Consider the following 23,574-nt stretch of genomic DNA (forward strand, 5'->3'; position numbering starts at 1 on the left):
GATTAATCTAATGTTTTCTTATTATAGAAATTTTAACAGAGATGCTAAACTTGTGATGTTACACTATCTATTCAATTCAAGAAACATATAATTAAGCACTTACTATGTGCCAGGCAAGCTGCTAAGCACTGGAGGTATAAATTAGAAAAAGAACACAGTCCCTGCCCTCAAGAAGCTCACAATCTAGTGGGAAGGAAAGCTGGGGAGGGGAGAGGGGAAGGTGGTACTGCCCCAGGGGTATCTTGTTCAGTGGGGTTGAGACCAGGTAGAGCAGTAGATGGAAAGTATGGTGATCTGCAAAACCCAGGCCCTGCCTTCTATAAAGGAAGGTTTTGGGAGAAGTTGAGTGCTCCACCTCCCAGCCCTCCAATCTGAGGGGTAGGTGGTCGAGGGTGTGGAGAAGGTGCTCAAAGACTGAGTCAGTCAGCATGGTGATGCGATTTCAGCAAGTTAGGCAAGGTGGAGTGGATACAATGTAGTAATTACACACTATTGTAAAATGCAACGTTGTACAGACTTGGTGAGAAAATCTAGGGGACTTTTCATTATTTCATTGAGTGAGAATAATTGGGGTTCTTTGAAACCCAAAGAAACTTGTAATCTTAAATTACCATAAACCTTTATTAATGGATTACACAGGCAATAATTGTGTTACCCCTGTGGTCAAAATGAAGCCAGCCCGGTCTTTGGTCTGAGACCTCAGGTACTGTCACATAGGGAGATGTCTAGCAGTGTTGACTAGGAAGTAGCTATTGAGTTGAAGCTACAAGGGTCATCCTTGGGTGATAGGACACTCAAGGATGACCACAGTTGAATTTTGGCCAGCCTTTTAGAGTCTGGCACTTTTCTCTACGGTGACTATGGCGGCTTAAAATCTTGCTTTGGATCTATTTTATAGGATGCCAACCACTACAACAATGCAGAAGATTTCCTGATGAATTTCTAGTGTAGTACTATGGGTTTTTTTTTGTTGTTTTTTTTTTTTTTTTGCTACTATTTAAGTAATGGTTTCATTGGACAGCTGTTGTTATGGGGGACTTACTAGGTTTCCCCCTAGCACTTTTTCTGTTAGTTTGGGTTGGTTCATTCTCTTGCTTTATTTGATTGTATGTGATGTCCTCTCCCCTCTTTTCTAACAGAATAATACAACAGATCTTTGCAGGATTCTTTGCAAATTCAGCAATTCCAGGCTCCCCCCACCCTTTTTCATGGTAAGTGACTACCTGCCTCTTGCTTTATTCTGTTCAGTGGTGCCATTTTCAATGCTGTGTCTCTGTGCCACTCGTATGGTGAAGAGAGCAGCCACACGTGAGAGTCTAGATGGGGCTGGCAGGTAGGTGGGTGGGTTTTGTTTTGTTTTTGTTTTTCTTTGTGCCGTTGCCCTCTATCTCACATATGATGAATTGCCTTTTTGTGCGCAATTCAGTGTAGAAAGTGAATCCTTAGAAATGAAAAACATTTATACCCATCTGATTTCACTTACACAATTTGAGGAATTCCCAACTGGTTTTGGAGGAGCAGTGACTCCCCAGAATGGGGTCCCTTTGCCAGTTCTTCCTGGGGCTTGGCAAGGCGACCCCGCCTAATGCTGTTTGTCTCATCCCATCTGCAGGAGTGGGATGCTGCACTCCAACCCCGGGGACTATGCCTGGGGTCAGGCGGGCCTTGACGCCATTGTCACCCAGGTGAGGAGCTGCCTTTGTGAGGATGTCTACTCTTTGTGTTCCCTGGCTCCCAGGCTTCCCTTCCTCTTTGTAGCACTGCATTTATGATGATCCCTGCAGTCACCACCATTTACAATTTTTCCCAGTGCCTAAATCTGAGTTTTCCATTTGACAAGAAGTAGGTATAGCACATTGTGTCTGGAAAGCGGTTTCCACTTTCCTTTGGGGTTTAAGTGATTTCCTGGAAAATGATATTTAAACCCCAGTGAAAGGGGAGTTCTCTAGTAACAAGCAGTGTGTGTGTGTGTGTGTGTGTGGCGTGTGTATTTGGATGAATTTAGTCATTGACTTTGTAGATTGCCAAAGTCAGGGAACAATTGTCCCATTCTTCCTCTTCCATCATTGCCAGCTTCCTTTCCAATTATTGGTAAATGAGGTTTGCCAATCAGTAGCTTTTACTGTGAACCAGCCTGTGATCTTATTTATAGCATCACCAATATTATGTCCCCCTCTCCCCTTTGTGAGTTACCATGTGGTGAAATTTTGGCTCAATCATGTCTCAACTGAGCAATGACAGACTGCTTACCTTAACTCTGATGTGACATCAACCTGATCTGATATTCTGGAAGACAAACCTAAGAGCTTCTAGAGCAAGAGGGGGAAAACCTGTGTTTCTTAATACCCTGCAGAGGTCAGAGGTCAGAACAGCTAATACGTCCACCACCTCCATCCACCTTCTGCTGCGTTAGCCACCTTCTGTTGAACTGTTAAGTTGTCTACGTTTTTCTTTTGCAGCTCTTAGGGCAGTTGGAAAACACTGGGCCGCCCCCAGCTGATAAAGAAAAGATCACCTCTCTTCCAACAGTGAAAGTAACTCAGGAACAAGTTGGTGGGTTAATTTTCATATTGCTCTCTTCTGCTCGTTTTGCTGTTCAGGACTTTAACCTTCCCGTATTAGAATCTTTAGGCTCCATTTGGTAAAGCTGATATTTCCATAGTTCCCCACCAGTCCCGTATGTTTATGGGAAGGGAGAGATGTAGAGAATGGCTTTTCCTTTCAGTGTGCTGATTGACCACTAGTTTGTTGAGTAGCTGCTGTGTGCTTCACACTGTGATGGCGCTTCTCTGGGGGAACCCATACAAACATAAGAGACCTTCCATCAAGAAGTTTGTAATCTAGTTGGCAATCATGTGACACTATTGAATAGCAATATAAATATAATCGGTACCATATAGTCCAACACAAGTGCACCTGGAGCACAAAGATGGTGTAATCTCCTAGAGATGGGGATGTATTGGGATAGTTGGAATAGATGTAAAGGAGGAGATGAGACTTGAGCTAAATGTCAAAGGTTGAGAGGAGGTAAGGGAGTTAACACGAACAAAGTCAAAGTAAGAATGGGTGTGATGGATGAGTGAAATGGTGTGAAGGAACTGGATAGGGCTTGTGTACTGGGAAATAGAGATGAGTTTGAATGAGTAGATTATGGAAGGCCTTGATAGCCAGGCAGGGCAGCTGGTGCTTCATTACTAAAGTAGGCCATAGTAGGGAGTCATTGCTGATTCTTAAACCAGACAAGGCGAAATCTGCCTTATAGGAAGAGAGTTCTGATACCCCTGGGAGGGATGAATTAAGGGGGAAGAGTTAATTATCTGGAAGGACTAGCACGGTGGCAGTGGGGATTAAGAGTTGATATATATGTACATATATATATATATAGATAGATAGACAGATAGGTAGGTAGATATTAGAGACATTTTAAAGAAAGAAACAATAGAACTATTACAGGATGTCAAGTAGGTTTGAGAGAGAAGAGTTTGGGCCTAGACATCTCACTTAATAGAAACAGGGAAGTTTGTGGTGGGGGTTGTTTTGGGAAGGAGGATAAAGTATACCTTTAATCAAGTTGGGTTTGGAGTAAAGGTAATAAGTCCTCCTAGTGGCAGTGAGTGTAAGGGAGTAATACGATGAACGTTTTGTTTTAGGAAGCTTAGTCTGGACATAGTAGATAGATTGGAGTGGAGGAGAGATTGGTGTCAGAGAGGTGGGACCAGCAGGCTCTTAGAGTGATCCGTGTGTGTGTGTGTGTGTGTGTGCGTGTGTGTGTGTGTGTGCGCGCGCGTGTGTGTGCGCGTGCGTGTGTGTGTGTGTGTGTGTGTGTGTGAGAGACAGAGAGAGAGAGAGAGAGAAAGGGGTTGGGGCTGGGATCTTAGCAGTGAGGGTATTGAAGGAGGAGTGAAAATGAGAGCCCATATGCTTTGATTCTCCCAGGTAATATGTATGGAGGCCCGCATTTCAGCTGTTGTGGAGATGGGGATGGTGCTGTCTGGGGAGTTCTGCTCTTGGGGACGTGGTAGCCACATCCCTTTGGGAGGGGTTCTTCATTTTGGGTCACCATTGCCACCCGCACACAGCAGCCTCCTTGGGCGGGAGCGAGAGGCTGAGCCACCTGGCTTTGAACTGTAGCTAGGAAACACTCAGAAAGGAGCCTGCATTACGGTTCCACATTGCCCCCTCCTGGTCAGGTCCTCACCCTGTACCTTGTGCCAGTGGACTTTGGCTCAGCCATTGTGGCAGCGAAGAGAATGGTGGTAGTTGGAAAAAACAGAGCAGTGACTGGAGATGTGGAGCATGAGTGCTCAAATGTGCTGAGAGTGAATCCCTTCCTTTTGATCAGGAGAATGCCGCTGTTTGCTGGATAGAAGCAGACAGCCTCAGGTTTTATTTACATGGCAGCGGAAAGGTTTAGGAAGATGTTTCCCTGGTTTTTCTTTTTATTAGAAAACATAATGGAAACTAGATTTAACCTGTGATTGAAAATCCAGGCCTAATTAGTTCAGATCCAAGCTTATGTTGGAGAAGATCCTGTTCTGCTGTGATTCTTTCCTCCCTTCCTCCATTTTGGGTTAAAACTCACAGTTCTGTCCACCACCCACTCTCCCCTCCTACTTTTCCTCTCTCTGTGCTGTTGCTGAGAAGACAAGGCTAATTCCAGTAGCTTCCTTTGCATGTGTATTTCATGACACGTATTCTCCCTCTGCAGATACGGGTCTGGAGTGTCCAGTGTGCAAAGAAGACTACACAGTCGGAGAGAAAGTCCTGCAGTTACCTTGCAACCACTTCTTTCACAGCAGCTGTATTGTGCCATGGTTGGAACTGGTGAGTTTGGTTCCCAACTGCCGGTCTTTGGTGTAGCATGTGAGTGGTGTTGAGGAGAGCACTGTACAGGGGGGAACCAAATAAAATTTTAGCCTCCTCTTTCCCTGACCCAGCCCTGAGTAAAACCTTCACTGATTTTTAGAAAATGATTGCTTGCTTAGTGCCTGTCCCACTCTTATAGGCCAGATAGGATAGCAGGTGTTTGCGGCCTTTTCCTTCCTGCCACCAGTTTGTGTTAGTTCTCTTTGGTGCTTTGACCAAAAAGACAATGGTATGTGCCAGTCGTGACCAGGTGGTCTGGTTTCTAGTGCAGTTGTTTCAAGTCTGCTTGAAGTTTGAGCTCAGGTATTTGTCTTGACCCAAGGCCTCACAGCAGGTATGTTTTTCAAGTGATTTTTTTTCAGTGAACAAAAGTTAGGTTTTTTTTTTTTCCCAGCCCTCTACCACTAACAAATATGTAACAAATATGCATAGTCAAGCAAAACAAATTCCCACATTGGCCATATTCAAAAATCTGTGTCTGACTCTGCACCCTGGAGCCATCATTTCTCTGTCAGAGAAGAGTAGCAGGCTTTATCATTGGTCCTCCGGAATCCTGGTTGATCGTTGCATTGATCAGAGTTCTTAAGTATGTCAGAGTGATTTGTATTTACAGTGTTGTTATTGTGTAAGTTGTTCTGCTCATTTCATACGAGTCTCTGCAGGTTTCCTTGAAATCATTCCTTTCGTCATTTCTGATAGCACTCTTGAATTTCATTTCATTCCTTCATTTCATTTCACTGTAATTTGTTCACTGTAATATCTCCAATTGATGGTTATTCCCTTAGTTTTTTGCCACCACAAAAAATGTTGTTATAAATATTTTTGTACATATGCATCCTTTTCTTCTTTCTTTGATCTTTTTGGGATAGAGGCCTTCGCACCCACAGCAGGGATCAGGGCCGCCTCTTGTGGCCAGGGTGTTATGCATGCAGCAGTACGCTCTGTATCAGTGGTTTTAAAATTCTTTGGTCTCGGGACCCCTTTAAAAATTGAAGCCCCTTAATCTGAAAAATGCAGTAAACATTTATTAAATACCTACTATGTACCAGGCACTGCGCTAAGCCTTAAGAGCTTTTGTTTACGTGGGTTAGGTCTGTATTAGAAATTAAAATGGATAAATTTTAAAAATACTTATAACAACATTAACAATAATAAATCTATAAAACATTTTTATGGAAAATAACTACATTTTTCAAAACAAAAGATTATTGAGAATTTTATGTCTTTTTGTCTTGCTTAATAGAAGACAGCTATATTCTCATATCTGCTTTTGCGTTCGGTCTGTTGTGATCCGTTTTGGTTGAATTATATAGAAAAAATCTGCCCTCATACACATGTAGTTGTAAAAGGAAGAAATATTTTAATAGGCAATAACACCTCAGTATTATTATGGAAATAGCTTTGACCTTGGGGACCCGTGACAGGATCTTGGGGTGGATCCTGGGCGTCCTTGAACTGTACTTTGAGAAACACTGCTCTCTATGCTTCCCCAACTTTTCTTTATAGTTTGTTTTCTTTTAATTTCATCTTGGCTTTTTTCGACCCCTTTCTTTTCTTTTTTTCAAGTCTGGCTGCTCACTTTTTCTCTGGTGTCTGTGTGTTTCAGCATGACACGTGTCCTGTTTGCAGGAAGAGCTTAAGCGGTGAGGACGCAACCTGGCAAACACCAAACAGCGAGGCCTCTTCAAGCAGCGGCTATAGCAGTGACAGCCAACTGCATGACCCATGAACTTTCTGAAGCTCAAGACCCCTTGAGCTGGGGCCGTGGTAGACTTACTACAAATGTAAATTGTATAAAAAAATAGTACGTGGACATAGGAACCTCACCAGAAATCCCAGCCCGTAATATTACTGCAATGAGTGCTGTCCCTCTCCAAATTCAAAGTTAGCATTTACAGATGGAATTGTATCTACAGCCGAATGCCTCTCTTATTCCTGAATTCAGAGTGATGACTTGATTTTATACTTGTGAAACTTAATTATGTGTTTCTTTCAGAATGGAATAAATTCCTTAAAGGTCTAGTTAGGGTTCTGCTCTCTGTCATGCTGCCTTGTAGTGGAGGTTCTGCTTTTTCCCCCAGCCTCCATCTCCCTCATCAGTGTATTTTAAAGTAAATGCAGTGGAACCAAAACCCCATGATCCTTGTGGCATAAAGTATTTGTCTTAACTGGATGAAAGTGGCTCTTCCTGGCTGGATTAGCCATGAAGTCAGGTGAAAGGAAGCCAGAGCTTTGCCTTGAGCTTCCAAGAGCAAACTGAGGGACAGTTAAAGTGGGAAAGAGAAAGTGGCTTATTAGTCTGTCCCTTTGGGTTGGCTCATTTTTCTCTTTAAAATGATACTTAAGGAGGCGGCAGTTGCCCTTGAGAAGACAATAATGATATATTCTTATAGTCTAGCTGGGACCCTGCCCTGTCCCCTTGTTAGGAAAGGGTTAAGACAGGATGAAAGCTAAAGGGACGGAGGACTGTGACTCTTAGATTTAGGGTCTACAATTGCCCTCGACTCATAGTAGGTTCCTTGTTTCCTGCCTGTTGTCCTGAAGATATCTCTTCAGGAAATGAATGGGATGTTTCGTGAACTGCTTGAGTGTCTAGTTCATTGGTACTTGGTAATTCATTGGTCTTCAAGAGTTTAGATTTTTATGTTGTCTATTTTTAAACTTTTTTTAAAAACACATTTCACTTGTAAACCATTGCTGTTCTGCCTGGTTCTTGCTGCTGTTGGAGTCATACCATTTGTGGCCAGGCCCAAGAGCACTCGACGGAAGGAGGTATCTGACTTAAGGGCCTACTCTGTTAACCTGCGAGCATCCCTATACACATGTACACAGCTCTGTGGAGCGTTCATTTTCTAAAGTTGAATAAATGAAGAAGGTCAAGAATGTTGTTGGAGCTTTAAAGTGTTACATGGGAATAGTGGGGCTGTGGTGATGGCCCATGAGGCCATGCTGGGGCTGGGGAGGGGTTGGGTGCTGGGGGAAGCTGACGCCGGCATTGTTTGTGGAGGTCACAAACCCCCCGGAGAGTCTTCTGAAATACAAATGGCTTAGGAGGAGAATCCATAATCATTTCTTGGCTCCCCCTACTTCTGCCCTTTCTTTTTTCTTTTTCAGTGAACATCATGTACTGTAGCTCTGTTTTTAGTATGTCTTTTTGTAATAGAGCTATTGCTGCACAAATGAGAGCAGCTAGAACAGGGGCCATTGATGAAAGGCAGGACTAGCAGGGTGTGATTCAGCTTGGGCCAAGAGGGGAAGGAAGGCAGTTCCTTGAGAGTCGTTTGGTTCTTGGCATACAGTCTGCACAGCGTGGAGGCCATGTGTTAGTTTGATCTATTGCTCCAGGGTCCACTAGGGCTGCATTCTCTAAAGTTTTGGAGTCCGTTACTATTTTTTGATTGGCTGACAAAATTTCTGGTCTATCGTGTCTTCCAAGGTAGATGTTTGGTTTTTTTTTTTGCCAATAAATGTCTGGATATAACAGGGCAAGGAGCGTTTGTACTGAAGTTATCTGGAGCTGTAGAAAAGATATAAATGACTTTGTAAAATTTGTGGATATTTTGATTGCAAATACCACTAACAGCAATAGGCAAAACTACATAAAATCTCCATTTTACCTGCTATAGAGGATTGAGGACATGAAGAAAAATAAGCTGTTTCTTAGAGCTCTTCAGCTTTAGTTGTGCTATAAACTGTGCTTCTGAGAAATGTGTGCTTCAGTTCTGCAGTGAAACAGAATGAGGAATGAATAGTGTGCTCTGTGGGCAGACGTTGGCCAGTGATGATCTATGGAATAACATCTTTGTTTCTTACCCTTCTTCCTTTAACCCATGCTGTGGACCCTGAGAAATAGATGTACCTTCCTTTCATAACTTGCCAGAGCATGTGGCTTTTCTGATCCTAGGGATTAAGGAGTTATTTCCAGGAAGAGCCTATCCTTAGATATTCCTTATATATTTTGGGGCCTATAATCAGAGAGAGGAAGATTTCTTTACGTCTGGACATGTTTGCCCAGAAACAGATTTACAGGATGAATGGAAGTCAGGGGACTGTTGATACTGCTTGGAATGCCTTCTCTAAGGCTGAGAGGTTGTTTGCCTATGTCTTGGAAATGTGACCTTAATCTCTAATGAGTAGAGTGGCCGTCACTGTCCATACTGAGTGACCATTACCTGTGTAGTTCTGGATAGAACATAGGTCCTGCTCTCAGACGACTCGACTCCTAAGAATAGACAAGTATAGATTGACATCTTACACGTGATTTTTCTTCTTCTTTCTTTCCCAAATCTTCATTAAAGTTTGAGGTAAGAGGGTAGGAATCTATTCTCTATAATATACTCAATCAGGGAAGACTTCCTAGAATGAGGTGTGCAGTGTGATGATGGTATGGTAGGCAGAATTATACTGGAGGATTACATATTGTAGTTTTTCATCTTGTCCAGCTGTAGTCTTTAAGGCAGTAATTGGACTCAGGATGAATATGAATCCCTGTGGTGACTTTTGGGCCCCTAGTGTGGTGGTGGTTCTAGTTGGAGTAGTCTGATTTTCCTTGCTTATTAGAGGCAACTGTATTTTATTTTCCACTTACCTAGATTGTTTTAGCACTTGCCAAACATGTCGAATATTATTTACGTTCCTCTGTTAAGTGCAGCAGACAGAAGGTGGTGGGGGCGGGGGAAGATAATTAAGAAATGGTGACACTTGGGATTGGATTTCCCTCAAAGGTCCTTGAGTATGAAGATATCATACATGCTCTGAGCGGGTAACTCAGAGGACTAAGCTCCCCGGGATCCAGACTGACATTGGTTCCCCTGTTGTAGATTACCTCCCAGCATCATGTTTATATTGGAGAAGCAGGTATAACTCTTTGTACTCACCTGAAAGCAGAGCAGACATAGAAGGAAATGACTGTTGGTCTAATGGCTGCTCGATTTCTTTTTTAGTCTCCTCTCCTAAAAGGCTTACTTTTTAGTTAACTTGTACAACAAGGTGAGATATTAATTTGTATCCATGTTTTTGTACATTCTCTTTAAACCTTTTCTTTTAAACATCAGAAGAAAGGTGGTGGGTATGGTGATGGAGTTAAGAAAGAGCATTGTAAAAAACTTAAAAAGCTTAGAAATGCAGTTTAGAGCTACATCAACTTGTTCTCTCATTATACATTTGTAATAAAAATCAGCATTTCCATGTTTACAGCTTTTGACTTATAAATTGCTGTGAATTCTTTATTATAGAGCAACCAGCATAGCCCATATTTTTATTCTGTGGTAAGAGGGATATTTCTCCTTAGAATTCTAGAGGAAAGAATTAATACAATTTGCTTAAGGTTTCTGCATCTGTTAACAGAAGAGAAGGGCTCAAAAAATTGAGGAGAAAGTGCTTAATATATCTTGTTCCTACTTTAAAAGACTGTTTCATGATCGGTTGGATTCAAACATAAGGTCTAAGTCTGTGATTTGATAATGAATTCTTTTTCTTTTTCTTTGTGGACTTCTGTTGCAAATTCATCTTAATTGGGTTTGCTCCTGTTTCTTCCTCAGTACACTTCTGAATTGCTACCTTTCAGTAGTTCTGGTATGAATTACTGTAGGCAAATAGAGATAATATTTGGAAAGAACTTAGCACAATGCCTGGTGCATAGCAGGTATTACATAAGTGCTGTAATTATTCTGTTATTATAATAATAATAACAATTATTATTATTATTATTTTAGTGGCCTTACTAAAATGTAAGTCAGAGAACATAATCTACTGCTAATAATAAAGCAAAAAAGAAAACAAACATTTTCCAAACCAGACCATATTAATTTAAGCTTATTGTCACTATTGTACTTCTGGCATGAGTTGACTTCAGCACCTTTACTTCCTCAGGAATGTGACTCATAGGAAATTATTGCCAGGCTACCTCCTACCCTTGGGAGGTCACTAATCTCTGCTCTCTCTAGGTGTAAGATACTTATAATTTGCTTCAAAGGATTTGGGAAAGTGAAACGTAGACTTCAGGATTCTTTGTTCGAGTTAATCTGTGCAAAGTTTCTACAGCTGTAAATGCAAATGGATGTTAAATGGAAGAGGCCCTGGACTGCTGGAGAGGGCTAAAGAGGTTTGGCTTTAGGAAAAAAAGAGTACTTGACTACAGTAGTTGAGAGAAGGGAGCATATGACGTAGAAGCTGCTGAGAGCGGGATGAATGTTCATATTAGGAGCTTTGTTAAGTATTAAAATCATGTCATTGTCTGTTACCTTTTAGCAGAATATAATTTCCCTCTTTATCTCTTTAAGTCTATTTTTACTGTTGCTTTGTCTGGAATAATACTCTTTCATTTTTATGTTTAGCCGAGGCATAATTTTATTTTAACTGTCTTTCAACCATGTGTAAATCTTTATGTTTCAAGTGTGTTTTTTGTAAACAACATATTCTTTGAGTTTACTTTCTAATCTATTTCACTAACTTCCATTTTATGTGTGAATTTATCCCATTTACACCAACAGTTATGATGGCTTATTCTTTATCTCCCTCTATTCTCTTGTCTTACACTTTTTTCTTCTCTATAATCTTTACTCATTTCAGGTTGAATATATTCCTACATAAAACTCTGTGTGTGTGTGTGTGTGTGTGTGTGTGTGTGTGTGTGTGTGTGAGAGAGAGAGAAGGTGTGTTAATAAATTGACCCATCTTTTCCATTTTCCCTTAATGTGTCCCTTCCTTTTGTTTTTTTCTTATAGCATCTTCAAAACATTACAAAAATATTTATAGATCTTCTGTCATAATTGACTATATCTATGATCCCTTGTGACTTTAGGATTCTGAAACAATCATTTTAATATCCTCTCCATTAGAATGTATACTGTTCATTCTTATAAGGTCTCTTCTGATTATTCACTTTTATTTACATTTTTTATTTTTCTTGTGATTCCTGTAATGACTTGAATATAATTTTGGAAAAATTAGATACGATAGGCGTGTGGCAGTCATTGAATGGAAATAGAGATGAAGTCACTGTATTGTTAGTTTTGTTTAATTGTTTTACCTTGTTACAAGAGGCCTCTAAAAGAGGTGGAGTAGTCTGTAAATGTTCGTAATGTGAAAACAAGACAAGACACATGCATGAAATATTGAGAAGGCCCTCTACTTTGCCACTAATGGCAGGTGGCAGCCGGGAACCAGGATGGCTGTGGTTTCCACAGTGCAGGCATCCCTCCGAAATCCTCAACTCCATGGAGTGGGAATCTCAGTGGCAGCAGTTCTTAACCTGGTATCCAACCATTCTCCCCCAAGGGTCCGACAGGGGCGGTAAACCTTAATGAAAAAGAAATTTACTATTTTCTTCAATTATGAATTTTAAAAAAAAATACCTGATTCTGGGGAGAGGTCTGTGGACTTCACCAGACTGGCAGAGGGGTCCAAAAAACCTTAAAAGGCTATGCATGCAAGGAAACATATTCTTTTTAAGATCCAGAGCTGATCCATCAGAGATCAAAGCATCCTTTACTGATAAATCCAGTGGTTTTTTCCCAGTCCCCCTCCTTGACTTCGGCAGCTTTCAGCATAATTGACCACCTGGACCTGGATGTTCTCTTCTTTGTTTCTGTGACACTGCTTTATCTTGATTTTCTTCTTCTCTGTCTGACTGACCCTTGGTCTTCTCTGGACCAGCCTTCTCCTGCTGCCCTCTTAAAGTGTGGTTATCCTCCAAAGCTCTGTCCTGGGTCCTCCTTTCCTCTTTCTACACTGCTTCTTTTGGTAATTTTATCAGTTCTTGTGTATTCAGTTATCCTCTCAATACACATAATACTCTAATCTCTCTCCTAAATTCCATCCCCATGTTAGCAACTGCTCACTTTACCTCTCTACCTGGATGTCATGTAGGAATCTCAAGTCAACATGTCCAAAAGGGAACTTTTTTTTTTTTGGAAGGAGACTCGGTCTCCCTGTCTCTCCCAGGCTGGAAATTCAGCAGCCACTCATTTTGCCCAATCCCACCACTAATCCCCATCACGGGGGCTTTTCCCTGCTCTGTTTCGGACCTGATTTGGTTCACTTCTCCTTAGGCAGCCTGGTGGGCTGCTGCTGCCAGGGTTTCACTCTGTCGGCTCTGGATCTTAGTTGGGAAACCCTATCAGCTTAGCCCGCTGCTGCATGGAATTCCCAAACTTGAAGAATTCACTTGCCTCAGCCTCCCCCACTAGCAGGCTCTGTAGACCTGCACCTCCCCACCTGGCAGAACTCCCCTTCCCTCTGTTCGCACAACCTCCACATCGGTTTAGGCTCTCATCATTTCTAGCCCAGATTATTGCATTAATCTAGTAACTGGCCTTGCTGCCTCCAGCCTTGTTTCTCTCCAGTCCATTTTTCATGCAGACAGCCCATTGATATTCCTAAACTCAGACATCCGCCTGTTATGTCCTGATTCATAAATTGAAAGTAGGATCGTGGGACAATAGATTTGGTGTTAGAAGGGACCTCAGAGGCTCTAGTCCAATTTGCTCGTTTTTACAGATGAAGAAACTGACTCTCAGGGAAGTTAAGCAACATGAAGGGTCACACAGCTAGTAAGTTTTGAACCCTCATCTTGACTCAAAAGACATCAACCTGACATTTAGGGCCTGCCACAGTCTGGTTCCCCTTCTACCTATTTCATATTATTCCCCTTCGTACACTAACCATTCTAGTCCCAGTGGTCTGCTCACTGTTCAATGTACAAAACTTTTCTCTTCCGCCTCCATTCCTTGATTCTGCAGTGATTCTCCGCGTCTGGAATGTCCTTTTGTCTCACCGCCCTCTCTTCAGAGCACTACCCAGGTAGTGTTCGTACTTGAGGCCTTTCCTGATCCCTCAGTCTTCCAGTTATATTAGCATTCTCTTCCCTTAGAATTTATTTAGTTTGTATTTTATTTACTTGTGTATGTATATCTCTCTCCCCAATAGACTGTCACTAGCTACTCGAGAGAAGGCGCTGGTTTGATTCTGTGTCCCCAGCATCTAGCACGTAGGTTAATTACATTACTAAATGTTTTTGAGTTCAGTTGGACTGAATGATCCTGAACACTGAAACAATCAGAGAGGAATAACATTGTCCATCCATATCTTCATTTTTTTTATTTTTTAGGTATTGGGGTTAAGTGACTTGCCCAGAGTCGCAGCTAAATGAGTGTTATGTGTCTGAGGTCAGGTTTGAACTCAGGTCCTCTTGACTTCAGGGCTGGTGCTCCATCCACATTCATATCTTCTTTTGCTTCACTCCTCCTAAGTCCTTTCTTCTTGATATAACTTCTAATCCCTCCTCTCTTCCTGTTCTTCTGTTTCCTCACCCCAGCTCTTGCCTTGCCTTCCTTAACACTTGACTTTTTTTTTTTTAAGGCAATTGGGGTTAAGTGACTTGCCCAGGATCACACAGCTAGTAAGTGTCAAGTGTTTGGTCTGAGGCCGGATTTGAACTCAGGTCCTCCTGACTTCAGGGCCGGTGTTCTATCCACCGTGCCACCTAGCTGCCCCAACACTTGACTCCTTTGGTCAACCAGTTCAACTACATTCCATCTCCTCGAGTCCGTGGCCTCTGATTTGCTGCTGCTTACCAGTTGGGAGTAACTCCAACTCTGGGTTACTCCCAGAAGTGCTGCATTTGTTCCTACTCATGTACTGCTGAAGGAGATGGTCCTGCTACTCTGCCAACTGTCTCCATTACAAATTCGTAATTTCAAGAGACTATATCTAAAATGCTCAGTAAATGTCAGCTAGTGTTAATTGTCACTAATTGCCACGGATGTATGGCAATCCTATTCTTCCCAGATTGACTCAGAGTTGAGGCAACCTGGTACAGTGGAAAGATTGTGGGAAGACCCAGATCTGAATCTTGGCTACTACCTACTAACTTGTGTAAACTTTGGATCGAAGTTTCCTCATCTATAAAATGAGGGCTTTGAACGAAATAATCTCTAAGGTCCCTTCTAGCCCTAAATCTATGATCCTATGAATCCTGATAGATAATACTAACCACAGCAGCTATTCTAAGCCTTCTTTTCCCTCAGACCTCCTATATTACTACCTCTCTCTCTTTCTCTCTCTCAAAAGATCTTGTTTTCTACTTTACTGAGAAAACAGAGGCCATCAGTTGTGAGATCCCTCTTTTCCCCTACTCCATATCACTAGCTGTTTTCTCCTTCCTTTGCTCTAGTTTTGGAAAAAGAGGGGGTTAACCTTTCTATTTAGTAATGCCCTTCACTCATGTCCTCCCATCTTCTCCCAGATCTTACTCCCTCAGTCATCCCCATTCTCATCATCATCAGTCACTCTATTCGCTGGTTTCCTCCCTCTTGCTGACAAACATGACTGCATGTCCTGCGTCTTTGACTCTGCCATTCCCTAAAACCTATTCTTTTAGCTCCTTTTATAGCCATACTCCTAGGAAAAATACTCATTGCTTCTATTTCCTTCTTTAACCCCTTGCTCTCTAGTTTCTAAGCTCATTACTCTATTGAAAGTGTTCTCCCCAAGGTTATTAATGGTCTCTCTTTAAAATACATACTTACATTTTTATTTACTTATTGATGATTTTTATTTCTTACATCTAGTTATCCCAAGTATTCCTCCCTCACCCTGCCCCAAAGAACTGTCCCATGTAACAGTTTGGGGCTTTTTTTTTTTTAAAGAGAAGAAAAAGAGTCAGCACAACTGATCAATACATTGAAAAAGTCTGTGTGCAGTGTGTGTAATCCCTGTGGACCTCCTGCCTCCACAAAACGGTGGGTTGGGGGTGTCCTCATGTCTCCTCATTTGAGTCCTGTTTGATCTTTGTAGTTTTGTGGCACTCACTTTTGATTTTTTGGTTTGTAGTTCTTTCCATTGACATTGTTGTAGTTAATTGTGTGTATTGTTTTCTTGGCTCACTTTACTGTGCATCAGTTCATATAGATCTTTCCATACTTCTTTGTATTCATCACACATCCTTTTTTTTTTTAATCACACAGTAATATTCCATTACATTCATGTACTGTGATTTGTTTAGCTATTCCCTAATTGAGGGATGTCGATTTTGTTTCCAGATCTTTGTTATCACAAAAAGTGTTGTTTTAAATATTTTGATATATATAGGGACTTTCTTCTTGTTAATGGCTTTCTTGGGCTGTAAGCCTAGTAACGGAGTCACAAGGTATGGACATTTAGTCACTTAATTTGTATAATTCCAAATTGCTTTCCAAAATGGTTGTGTCATCTTACAGCTCCACTAACAATGTATTAGTGTGCTTATCATTCTACAACCCCTCCAACATTGAGTATTGCCATTTTGGGGCATTTTTGCCAATTTTGGGGATGTGAGATAAAGCCTCAGGGTTGTTTTGGTTTACGTTTCTCTTGTTAATGATTTGGAACATTCTTTCATGTGGTTGTGAATACTTTGCAATTCTTTTGAAAATGGTTTGTTCATATCCTTTGACCACTGTTTGGGAATGGCTGTTACTCTTATATTACTCATGATCTTTTCTATTAAATCTGATGTCCTTTTCTTAGACTTCATTCTGTTTGATCTTTATGCAGCTTTTATCACTGTCAGCCACTCCCTTTGGTGTCTGTGGTATGATTCTCCAATTTGTCTGACCATTCTGTGTTCTCTGCTTTTGTCATCCATTTCTAATCTCCTAAACATGGTTTTCCTTCAGTGGACTCTTCTTTTGACTTTCTGTTTCTCTCTCATGGACATTACATCATGTGTTAAATTATGCAAATGATCACTCAACTTAGTCTCCTGAACTCCATTGCTGAATTGCCAGCTGCCTCTTGGATGTCTGTCTTTTGGTGTTCTATAAGCATTTCCAACTCAACATGCCCAAAGCACATTTCATTATCTTTCCCACTAAGTGTGCCCTTCTTCCAAACTTATTTCTTATTTATAGAGGGCACCACTAGCTGTCTAGTAGATTGAAAGCTCCTTGAGGGCAGGGACCATTTCATCTTTCGTCTTTGTGTACCCACGAGGCTTTTGCGTATACTAAGTATTTGGTTGAATGACCTGTGTCACAGGGAAACCTCAAGATGTATTTAGCTGTACAAGTATACGTTAAGGGAGGATGATGAGTAGATTTGGTGATTGAGGACGGTGAGGCATTTAGGACGCCATAGTTGATTGCAGGCTATGCAGGAGAAGGACCAGAGCTCCAAAGGAAGATTAGCTTGCCACCACATAAATGATGTTTTTGTGATGTAGCATGTGTTGGAAACTTTTGGTTAGCCTAAAACATTAGAGGATATTGAGTTGAGACTGGAGGGGTCACCTAGTTCAGCCTCTTCATTTTACGGATGAGAAGACCAGGAAGGTGGTAACATAGACTTTCACCACTAGTAAGAAGCAGGGACAGGATTTGAATCCAAATTTTCCAAATTGATTATATTAAATGAGCATTTATTAGTTTTCTCTTTATCAAAGAATCTTTCTGTGAATCTTTGCTAAATTTTTCTTAATAGTAGATCTAGATTTTTATTTAGTAGGTCCCCCCAACCCCCTCAGTAAATTCCAGTGATGCCCTATGATCTCTAGCATTAGATCCTCTGTTTGGTATTCAAAGTCTTTCATAATGTACCCTCCCTACCCTTTTCCAGCTTATTCCCTGCCATGATCTTTTTAATCCCTGCTGTTCCATCAACAGGACACCCCATCTCTCAGCATCTTTGTCTCTGACTGTTCCTTGTGCCTACAGTGTTCTCCCACTTCATCTCTGCCTCCTGGCTTCTCTAGTTTCCTTCGGGTCTCAGCTTTCAAATCCCCTCATCTACAGGTAGCCTTTCCCATCCCCTCTTAATTCTCGTGCTTTCCCTCTTTCGGTTATTTCCTGTCTGTCCCTCATATGGCTTGTTTCTGCATATTTGTTTATCTGTTGTCTGTCCCATTCAATTATGAACTCCTTGCGGGCAGGGACCATCTTTTGCTTCTTTTTTGTATCCCAGCACATAGCACAGTACCTGGCACATGGAGCTAATTGACTGACTTCTAGAGCACGATACATGTGTGTTTTAGGCTGTTGTTGACAGTTTCACATGGTATAGGAACATGTAGAGATAAAGGCCTGGATGACTGTAGATAGTGAATAATAATTTCTGAGTTTTTGAATCATCACATGGTAGGATTTTAGAGTTGTAAGTCAGCCCCTCATTTTTCAGAGGAGGAAATTGATGTACAAAAATGTGAAATCACTTGGCCAAGGGAATTTAATATTTCTCATTCAAAGTCTTTCATAACATACCCTAACTACCCTCTTATTTCCTTCCATGTTTCTCTTTGATCCCTGCTGTTCCACTGGGGCATTTGCTTGAGGAAAAACCTAGTTTCATATGAGGAAAATGTCTTATGTGTTTTTTTGTTTTTTTTGTTTTTTTTTTTGGTGGGGGCAGGGGGATCACAAAGATGCTAAAAACGAGGACTTTCAGGGACTTTAAATCTCCTGGATGGAAGCAGCAAATTCACTTATCTGCATACAGTCCTTTTCAACTTGTATCTGGGCAGGTCAGTTGCTGAGAAGGAGATCTAAGGCAGAGGTGCTAAAGAATAAATAAGGTTCAAAAGATTTTCTGTATTGAAAAGTGTAAAATTCTCTCACTTGTCCAGGTGAGTAGAAGTATTTGAGATCCAAGTTGGGGCTTCATGTGCTACAGATTTTTGCTGTATCTCTGTCCTAAATCCCAGACTTACTTGAATGAATTAAAAAGCATTTATTAAGCACTTGGCTTTGTGCCAAGTAACACACAAAATATTGGGGATACAAATAGCAAAGGGATAAAGTCCCTGCTCTCCCATTCACATTCTAAGAGAGAGAAGACACATAGGGACGTTCTACTACAAGGCAGATGGAAAGACCCAGTGGTTCTTAGAGTCTGTTAACATCGCAAATGTCATTGCGCATTGATCTAGAGGGGACAGCAGGAGAGCACTTGGTGAGGCTTAGTTGACCAGAGAGCATAGTGGCCGGTCAAGAGGCAAGCCCCAGTGGTCTTCCATGTTACTGGGAAGATTATATAGATTGACTCCCTGTTTGCTGAAGTGGCATGAGTAGTAGTGTCTGGTCCACAGCTAGGGTATGTGCATGGAGGGAGAGGGGCTGGAGGGGTTTGGGCTCAGGATCATTGGTAAGAGGGCATGTGTCCCTGGTCTCCCTTTCAGGTGACTGGGGATGGTGGGGTTGGTGTTTAGGTTGAGAGAAAAAGGAAGAACGTAGGCGGGAATACTGGAGGAAGGGAGATCCCAGTTGGAACTGACTGGTGGTTGATAGGATGTCAACATTTCTTAATATCCAAGTTGTGGAGATTGTAATGTAAATGTTAAGGGCCCAGTGATTAAATCTGTCCACTTTAGTGTGAGAGCCATTTAGGAGATTTACAATTGCTTTTCAAGCTAAATCATTAGTAACATAAATGTCACCTCTGACTAGAAAAAAGTATAATTAATAAATCTAAAGGAAGCTATCCATAAGATACTGACAACTTTACTTTGAGTTGGACAGGCCTTTGTGTTTTAAAAATGATAATGGTTTAACACACAAACACAAAGACATAGCTAGCAAGACATGAAAGGCATGTAACCTTTTTTTGCAGTTTACCCTTTGTTAAAAGAAAGGAAGCGGTTTACTTTTAGCAAGTTGGTACTAAGTCATTCATGCCATTTAACCTTTAAGATTGCTTACATTTACAATTGCACATTCTTTGTACTTCACTCGGTATCACAACATGGCAGCCTTTTTTTTTTTTTAATTCTTCATGCTTGTTGTAACTTGTGGTGCAATAATCTATTGCATCTTCATGCCACATTTTATTCCAGGGTTTTGTTTATTCTACTGAATTCCTCAGAGCTAAGCATTTTGCTGGTTTTAAATGGTCCTAAATAGTTCTTCAGTATTGAGCAGAACTCATCTGACCACAGCAGATTGGTGCATTTCTGCCTTAAGATATGCATCTAGGCTGGTCTTCACTGAAAATCTTCCCACAGCTGAGTTGTGTCCATGTGAATTTTCTGATAGAATGGTAATGCTGAGTAATTACTGAACATATTTTCATTCCTTTGATTTCATTCCCTTTGAAAAGGGATTTGTGGGGCAGCTAGGTGGCGCAGTGGATAGAGCACCAGCCTTGGAGTCAGGAGGACCTGAGTTTAAATCTTTCCTCAGACACATGACACATACTGGCTGTGTGACCTTGGGCAAGTCACTTAACCCCAATTGCCTCACCAAAAAAAAAGGGGGGGGAGAAAGAAAAGGGATTTGTTCTGTGAAGTTTGGATTCGGTCAAAGGACTGCACTTAAGGACCTAGAGGGTCACGTGTGGCCTTGAGGCCACAGGTTCCCCACCCCTGCTTCTAGGACCCATGTGAAGGCTGGTTGGAGGCATTGTAGTCAGACAGGCTGGTGGTGGTAAGAGGGTTTGTACTGGCACGGTGACAGTAGGAATAAAATGGAGGCAATGAGTGCAAGAGAGGACCAACCTTGAGGACCTCGACTGAAATAGGGAAATCAGGAGGAGGAGCATATATTGAGTTTAAGGTACCAGTAACTTACCTAGCTAGAGATATACAGCAAGCAATTGGAAATGGAGATCTGGAGCTAAGGAGACAGGGCAGAACTTGGTATTTCAGAGTCATTCATCAATGAGTATTTATTAAATATCTGCTATATTCCAGGCACTGTGAATACAAAGACAAACCTAAGAGAGTTCCTGGCCTCAAGGCAGGATTCTAACAAGCACGATATGTGTGCATAAGCGTATTAGTATTGTATAAGGGCAGCTAGGTGGTGCCATGGTGCACAGAGCACTGGGCTTAGAATCAGGAAGACTCATCTTTCTGAGTTCAAATCCAGCCTCAGACACTTACCAGCTGGGTGACCCTGGGCAAGTCACTTAACCCTGCTTGCCTCAGTTTCCTCATCTGTCAAGTGAGCTGGAGAAGGAAATGGCAAAGCACTCCAGCACCTCTGCCAAGAAAGCCTCCCAGAAAGGGGTCACGAAGAGTCGACATGACTGAAATGACTAAACTATAATATATATAAAATGAATCTAAGGTCATTTGGGGAAGGAGTAACCTAGTTACTAGAGGGATTAGGAAAGCCTTCATATAGAAGGTAGCACCTGAGCTGAGTCCTGAAGGAAATCAGGGATCTGAGAGGTGGCAGTGAGGGAGGGATTGTGGTGCAGGCACGGGGGCAGCTATTGCAAAGTCACAGAGATGGGGCATAGTATGTGAAGAAGAGCAAGTTGGTAAGTACAACTGGACTGCAGAGTTTGTGGAAGAGAATAATGTATTAAAAGGCTAGAAAGGGGGCAGTTAGGCGGTGCAGTGGATAGAGCACTGGCTCTGGGGTCAGGAGGACCTGAGTTCAAATCCAGCCTCAGACACTTATTAGCTATGTGATCCTGGGCAAGTCACTTAACCCCATTTGCCTGCCCCCCCCCCAAAAAAGACTAGAAAGATATGAAGGGGCCAGGTTGAAGAAAGCTTTGAATGCCAAATAGGTTTTTATATTTGATTGCAGAAGTTATGGGGGAATCCAGGGGTCACATGGTCAGCTTTGGCTGGAGCAGTATTTGTGAAGGAGAATAGTAGGAAATAGCCCAGATGACTGGATGGTGGTGCCCTTGACAAAAATAGTGAAATTTGGAAGGGCAAGGGCATTTTGAGAGAGGAGAGTTCTGTTTTAGCTCGTTGAGTTTGAAATGCCAAGAGGTAATTCTTGATGCAGGACTCTAACTCAAGAGGGCCACTAAGGATGGATGTATAGATTTATGAGTAATCCCTATGGAGAAGCTAACTGAACCCATGGGAAATGAGATCCCCAAGTGAGAATGTAGAGAAAAAAGAAGAGGGCCCAGTACAGAGCCTTGGGGTATACCCATAGTTAGTAGGTGCACCATAGATGAAAGAGTGAAGGACTAAGGAACAGTGAGACAGGTGAGAGATGAAGGCCTGAGCTGAGGTGGTGGCTATGTGAATAGAGATAAGAACGTGGATATGAGATGGTTTGGAGGCATAGAACTGATAAGATATGGCACCTGACTAAATAATATGGGGTGAGAATGAGGACCTAAGGATGACATTGAGGTCATGGACAAACAGAGACAATACAGTTTGGAGAAGGGAGAGATTAGGGAGGGAGGATATGCTCTGTTTTGGACATGTTGAGTTTGAGAGAGTCTATATTCAGGTGGAGATGTGCAGGGGGGTCAGTTGTTGTGGGTCTGGATCTCAACCGAGAGAAACTAGGGCTAGTTATTTGTATTTGGGAGTGATCTTCAGAGAGATGATTGAACCCATGTAAGCTGATGAGACCGTCAAGAGACAGCAGAGAGAAGAGAGGGCCCAAGCAGCCTTAGAGGTACCCATGGTTAGGGGATAGGGTTGAGTGATCCAACAGTAGAGTGAGACAGTGATCAGAGAGGTATGAGGAGAACCCCAAGACTCCAAGACCACCGGTGCAGTGGAAGAAGACAGTGTTTAGGAGTGGGTGGGCAGCAACATCATAAGCTTTCCAAAAGGTCAAGAAGAACGAGAACTGAGAAAAGGCCATTGGATTTAGCAACTGAGAGCATTGGTAACCTTGGGGGAGCATTTTAAAGTAGAATGATGAGATTGGAAGCCAGATGTTTAAAAAAGCAAAAACAAAAACAAAAACCAGCTAATTGGCATAGTGGATAGAGCACTGGGTCCAGAATCAATAAGATCAGAGTTCAAATCTAGCCTTAGACCCTAATTAGCTATGTGACCCTGGGCAAGTCACGTAACTTCTTTTAGCCTCAGTTTCTCCAATTGTAATAATAATACCTATCTGCTAGGTTTTTTGTGATGTTCAAATGAGATATTTGGGAAGTGCTTGCCCAGCGCCTGGCCTATAGTGGGCACTTAATAAATAGTCCTCCCCCGTTGATGTTTTTTTGGTTTTTTTTTTTATATCCCAGTAATTTTTGAATATGCGAGTCTTCTTCACACCCGTGCTCTACAGTCAGCTTTTCTTTGTTAAATGGGAAACATTTAAGGAAAATGGACAGCAACTTTGTCTTGTAGTGTATGTAATGCCCTGGACACTTAGTACTTCACCTTTCTGAGGAAAAGAGGGAGATATATTGGTTGGAAGTCAGATTGCAGTAAGAAGTGACTAGGTGGGAAAGAAGCCAAGATGACAAATGTAACTTTCTCTCTTAGAGTTTGTCATTGAAAAGAAAGAGTGATAAGAATGATAGCTTGAGATGATGGCGGAGTGAAATTGAAGATAATAAAAGTAGTGATTGATGAAGCAGGATCCTGGCAGAGATGAGAAGGATTGGGATTAGGATTTCAGACACGTAGAAGAGAATGTCGCTGAAGTCATTGGTGACCTTTGAGAGCAGTTTGAATAGTGTGGCAATAGGACACAGCCTGATGAAGCAGTAGAAAGAGCCCTTGTTTATAGTCAGGAAAGCTGGGTTCTAGTCCTGACTCACGTATGATGACGCTTTAGCTGGGCAAATCACTTCACCTGGCTGAGCCTCTCTTTCTCAGTTTTTTTTTTTAATTTGTAAAAGGGTACAAATACTTGTACTATCCATCTTCACAGGGTAATGTGAGTAAAACACTTTGTAAGTCTTAAGAGTAACTACAAGAGTGAGTTACCATTCGTCATCCTCGGCAAATTTCCTCAGGGCTGGAGGAGTCAAGTGTATGTTGAAGAAGTTAAAATAATATAATAGAGACTACTTTTA

The 23,574-nt window shown here is 41.7% G+C and overlaps 2 protein-coding genes across 2 annotated transcripts in view; both read left to right on the forward strand.

Moving 5' to 3' along the window:
* The window catches only part of LOC114043271 (E3 ubiquitin-protein ligase RNF115), a 50,103-nt gene extending 42,357 nt beyond the window's left edge, over window positions 1-7,746 (forward strand). The window contains exons 5-9 of the mRNA XM_027862342.1: window positions 1,140-1,211; window positions 1,613-1,685; window positions 2,460-2,553; window positions 4,709-4,824; window positions 6,473-7,746. Of these exons, the coding sequence (XP_027718143.1) occupies window positions 1,140-1,211; window positions 1,613-1,685; window positions 2,460-2,553; window positions 4,709-4,824; window positions 6,473-6,595 (478 nt within the window). The 3' untranslated portion in view covers window positions 6,596-7,746. The remainder of the gene's footprint in view (window positions 1-1,139; window positions 1,212-1,612; window positions 1,686-2,459; window positions 2,554-4,708; window positions 4,825-6,472) is intronic.
* Window positions 7,747-10,952: 3,206 nt separating this feature from the next.
* LOC114043363 (Na(+)/H(+) exchange regulatory cofactor NHE-RF3-like) overlaps window positions 10,953-23,574 on the forward strand; it is a 102,756-nt gene continuing 90,134 nt past the window's right edge. The window contains exon 1 of the mRNA XM_027862456.1: window positions 10,953-10,969. The gene's annotated coding sequence lies outside the window, so the exon portion shown is untranslated. The remainder of the gene's footprint in view (window positions 10,970-23,574) is intronic.

The sequence above is a fragment of the Vombatus ursinus genome, unplaced genomic scaffold, assembly GCF_900497805.2.
Source record: "Vombatus ursinus unplaced genomic scaffold, bare-nosed wombat genome assembly UNPS02014768.1, whole genome shotgun sequence".
Lineage (NCBI taxonomy): Eukaryota > Metazoa > Chordata > Mammalia > Diprotodontia > Vombatidae > Vombatus > Vombatus ursinus.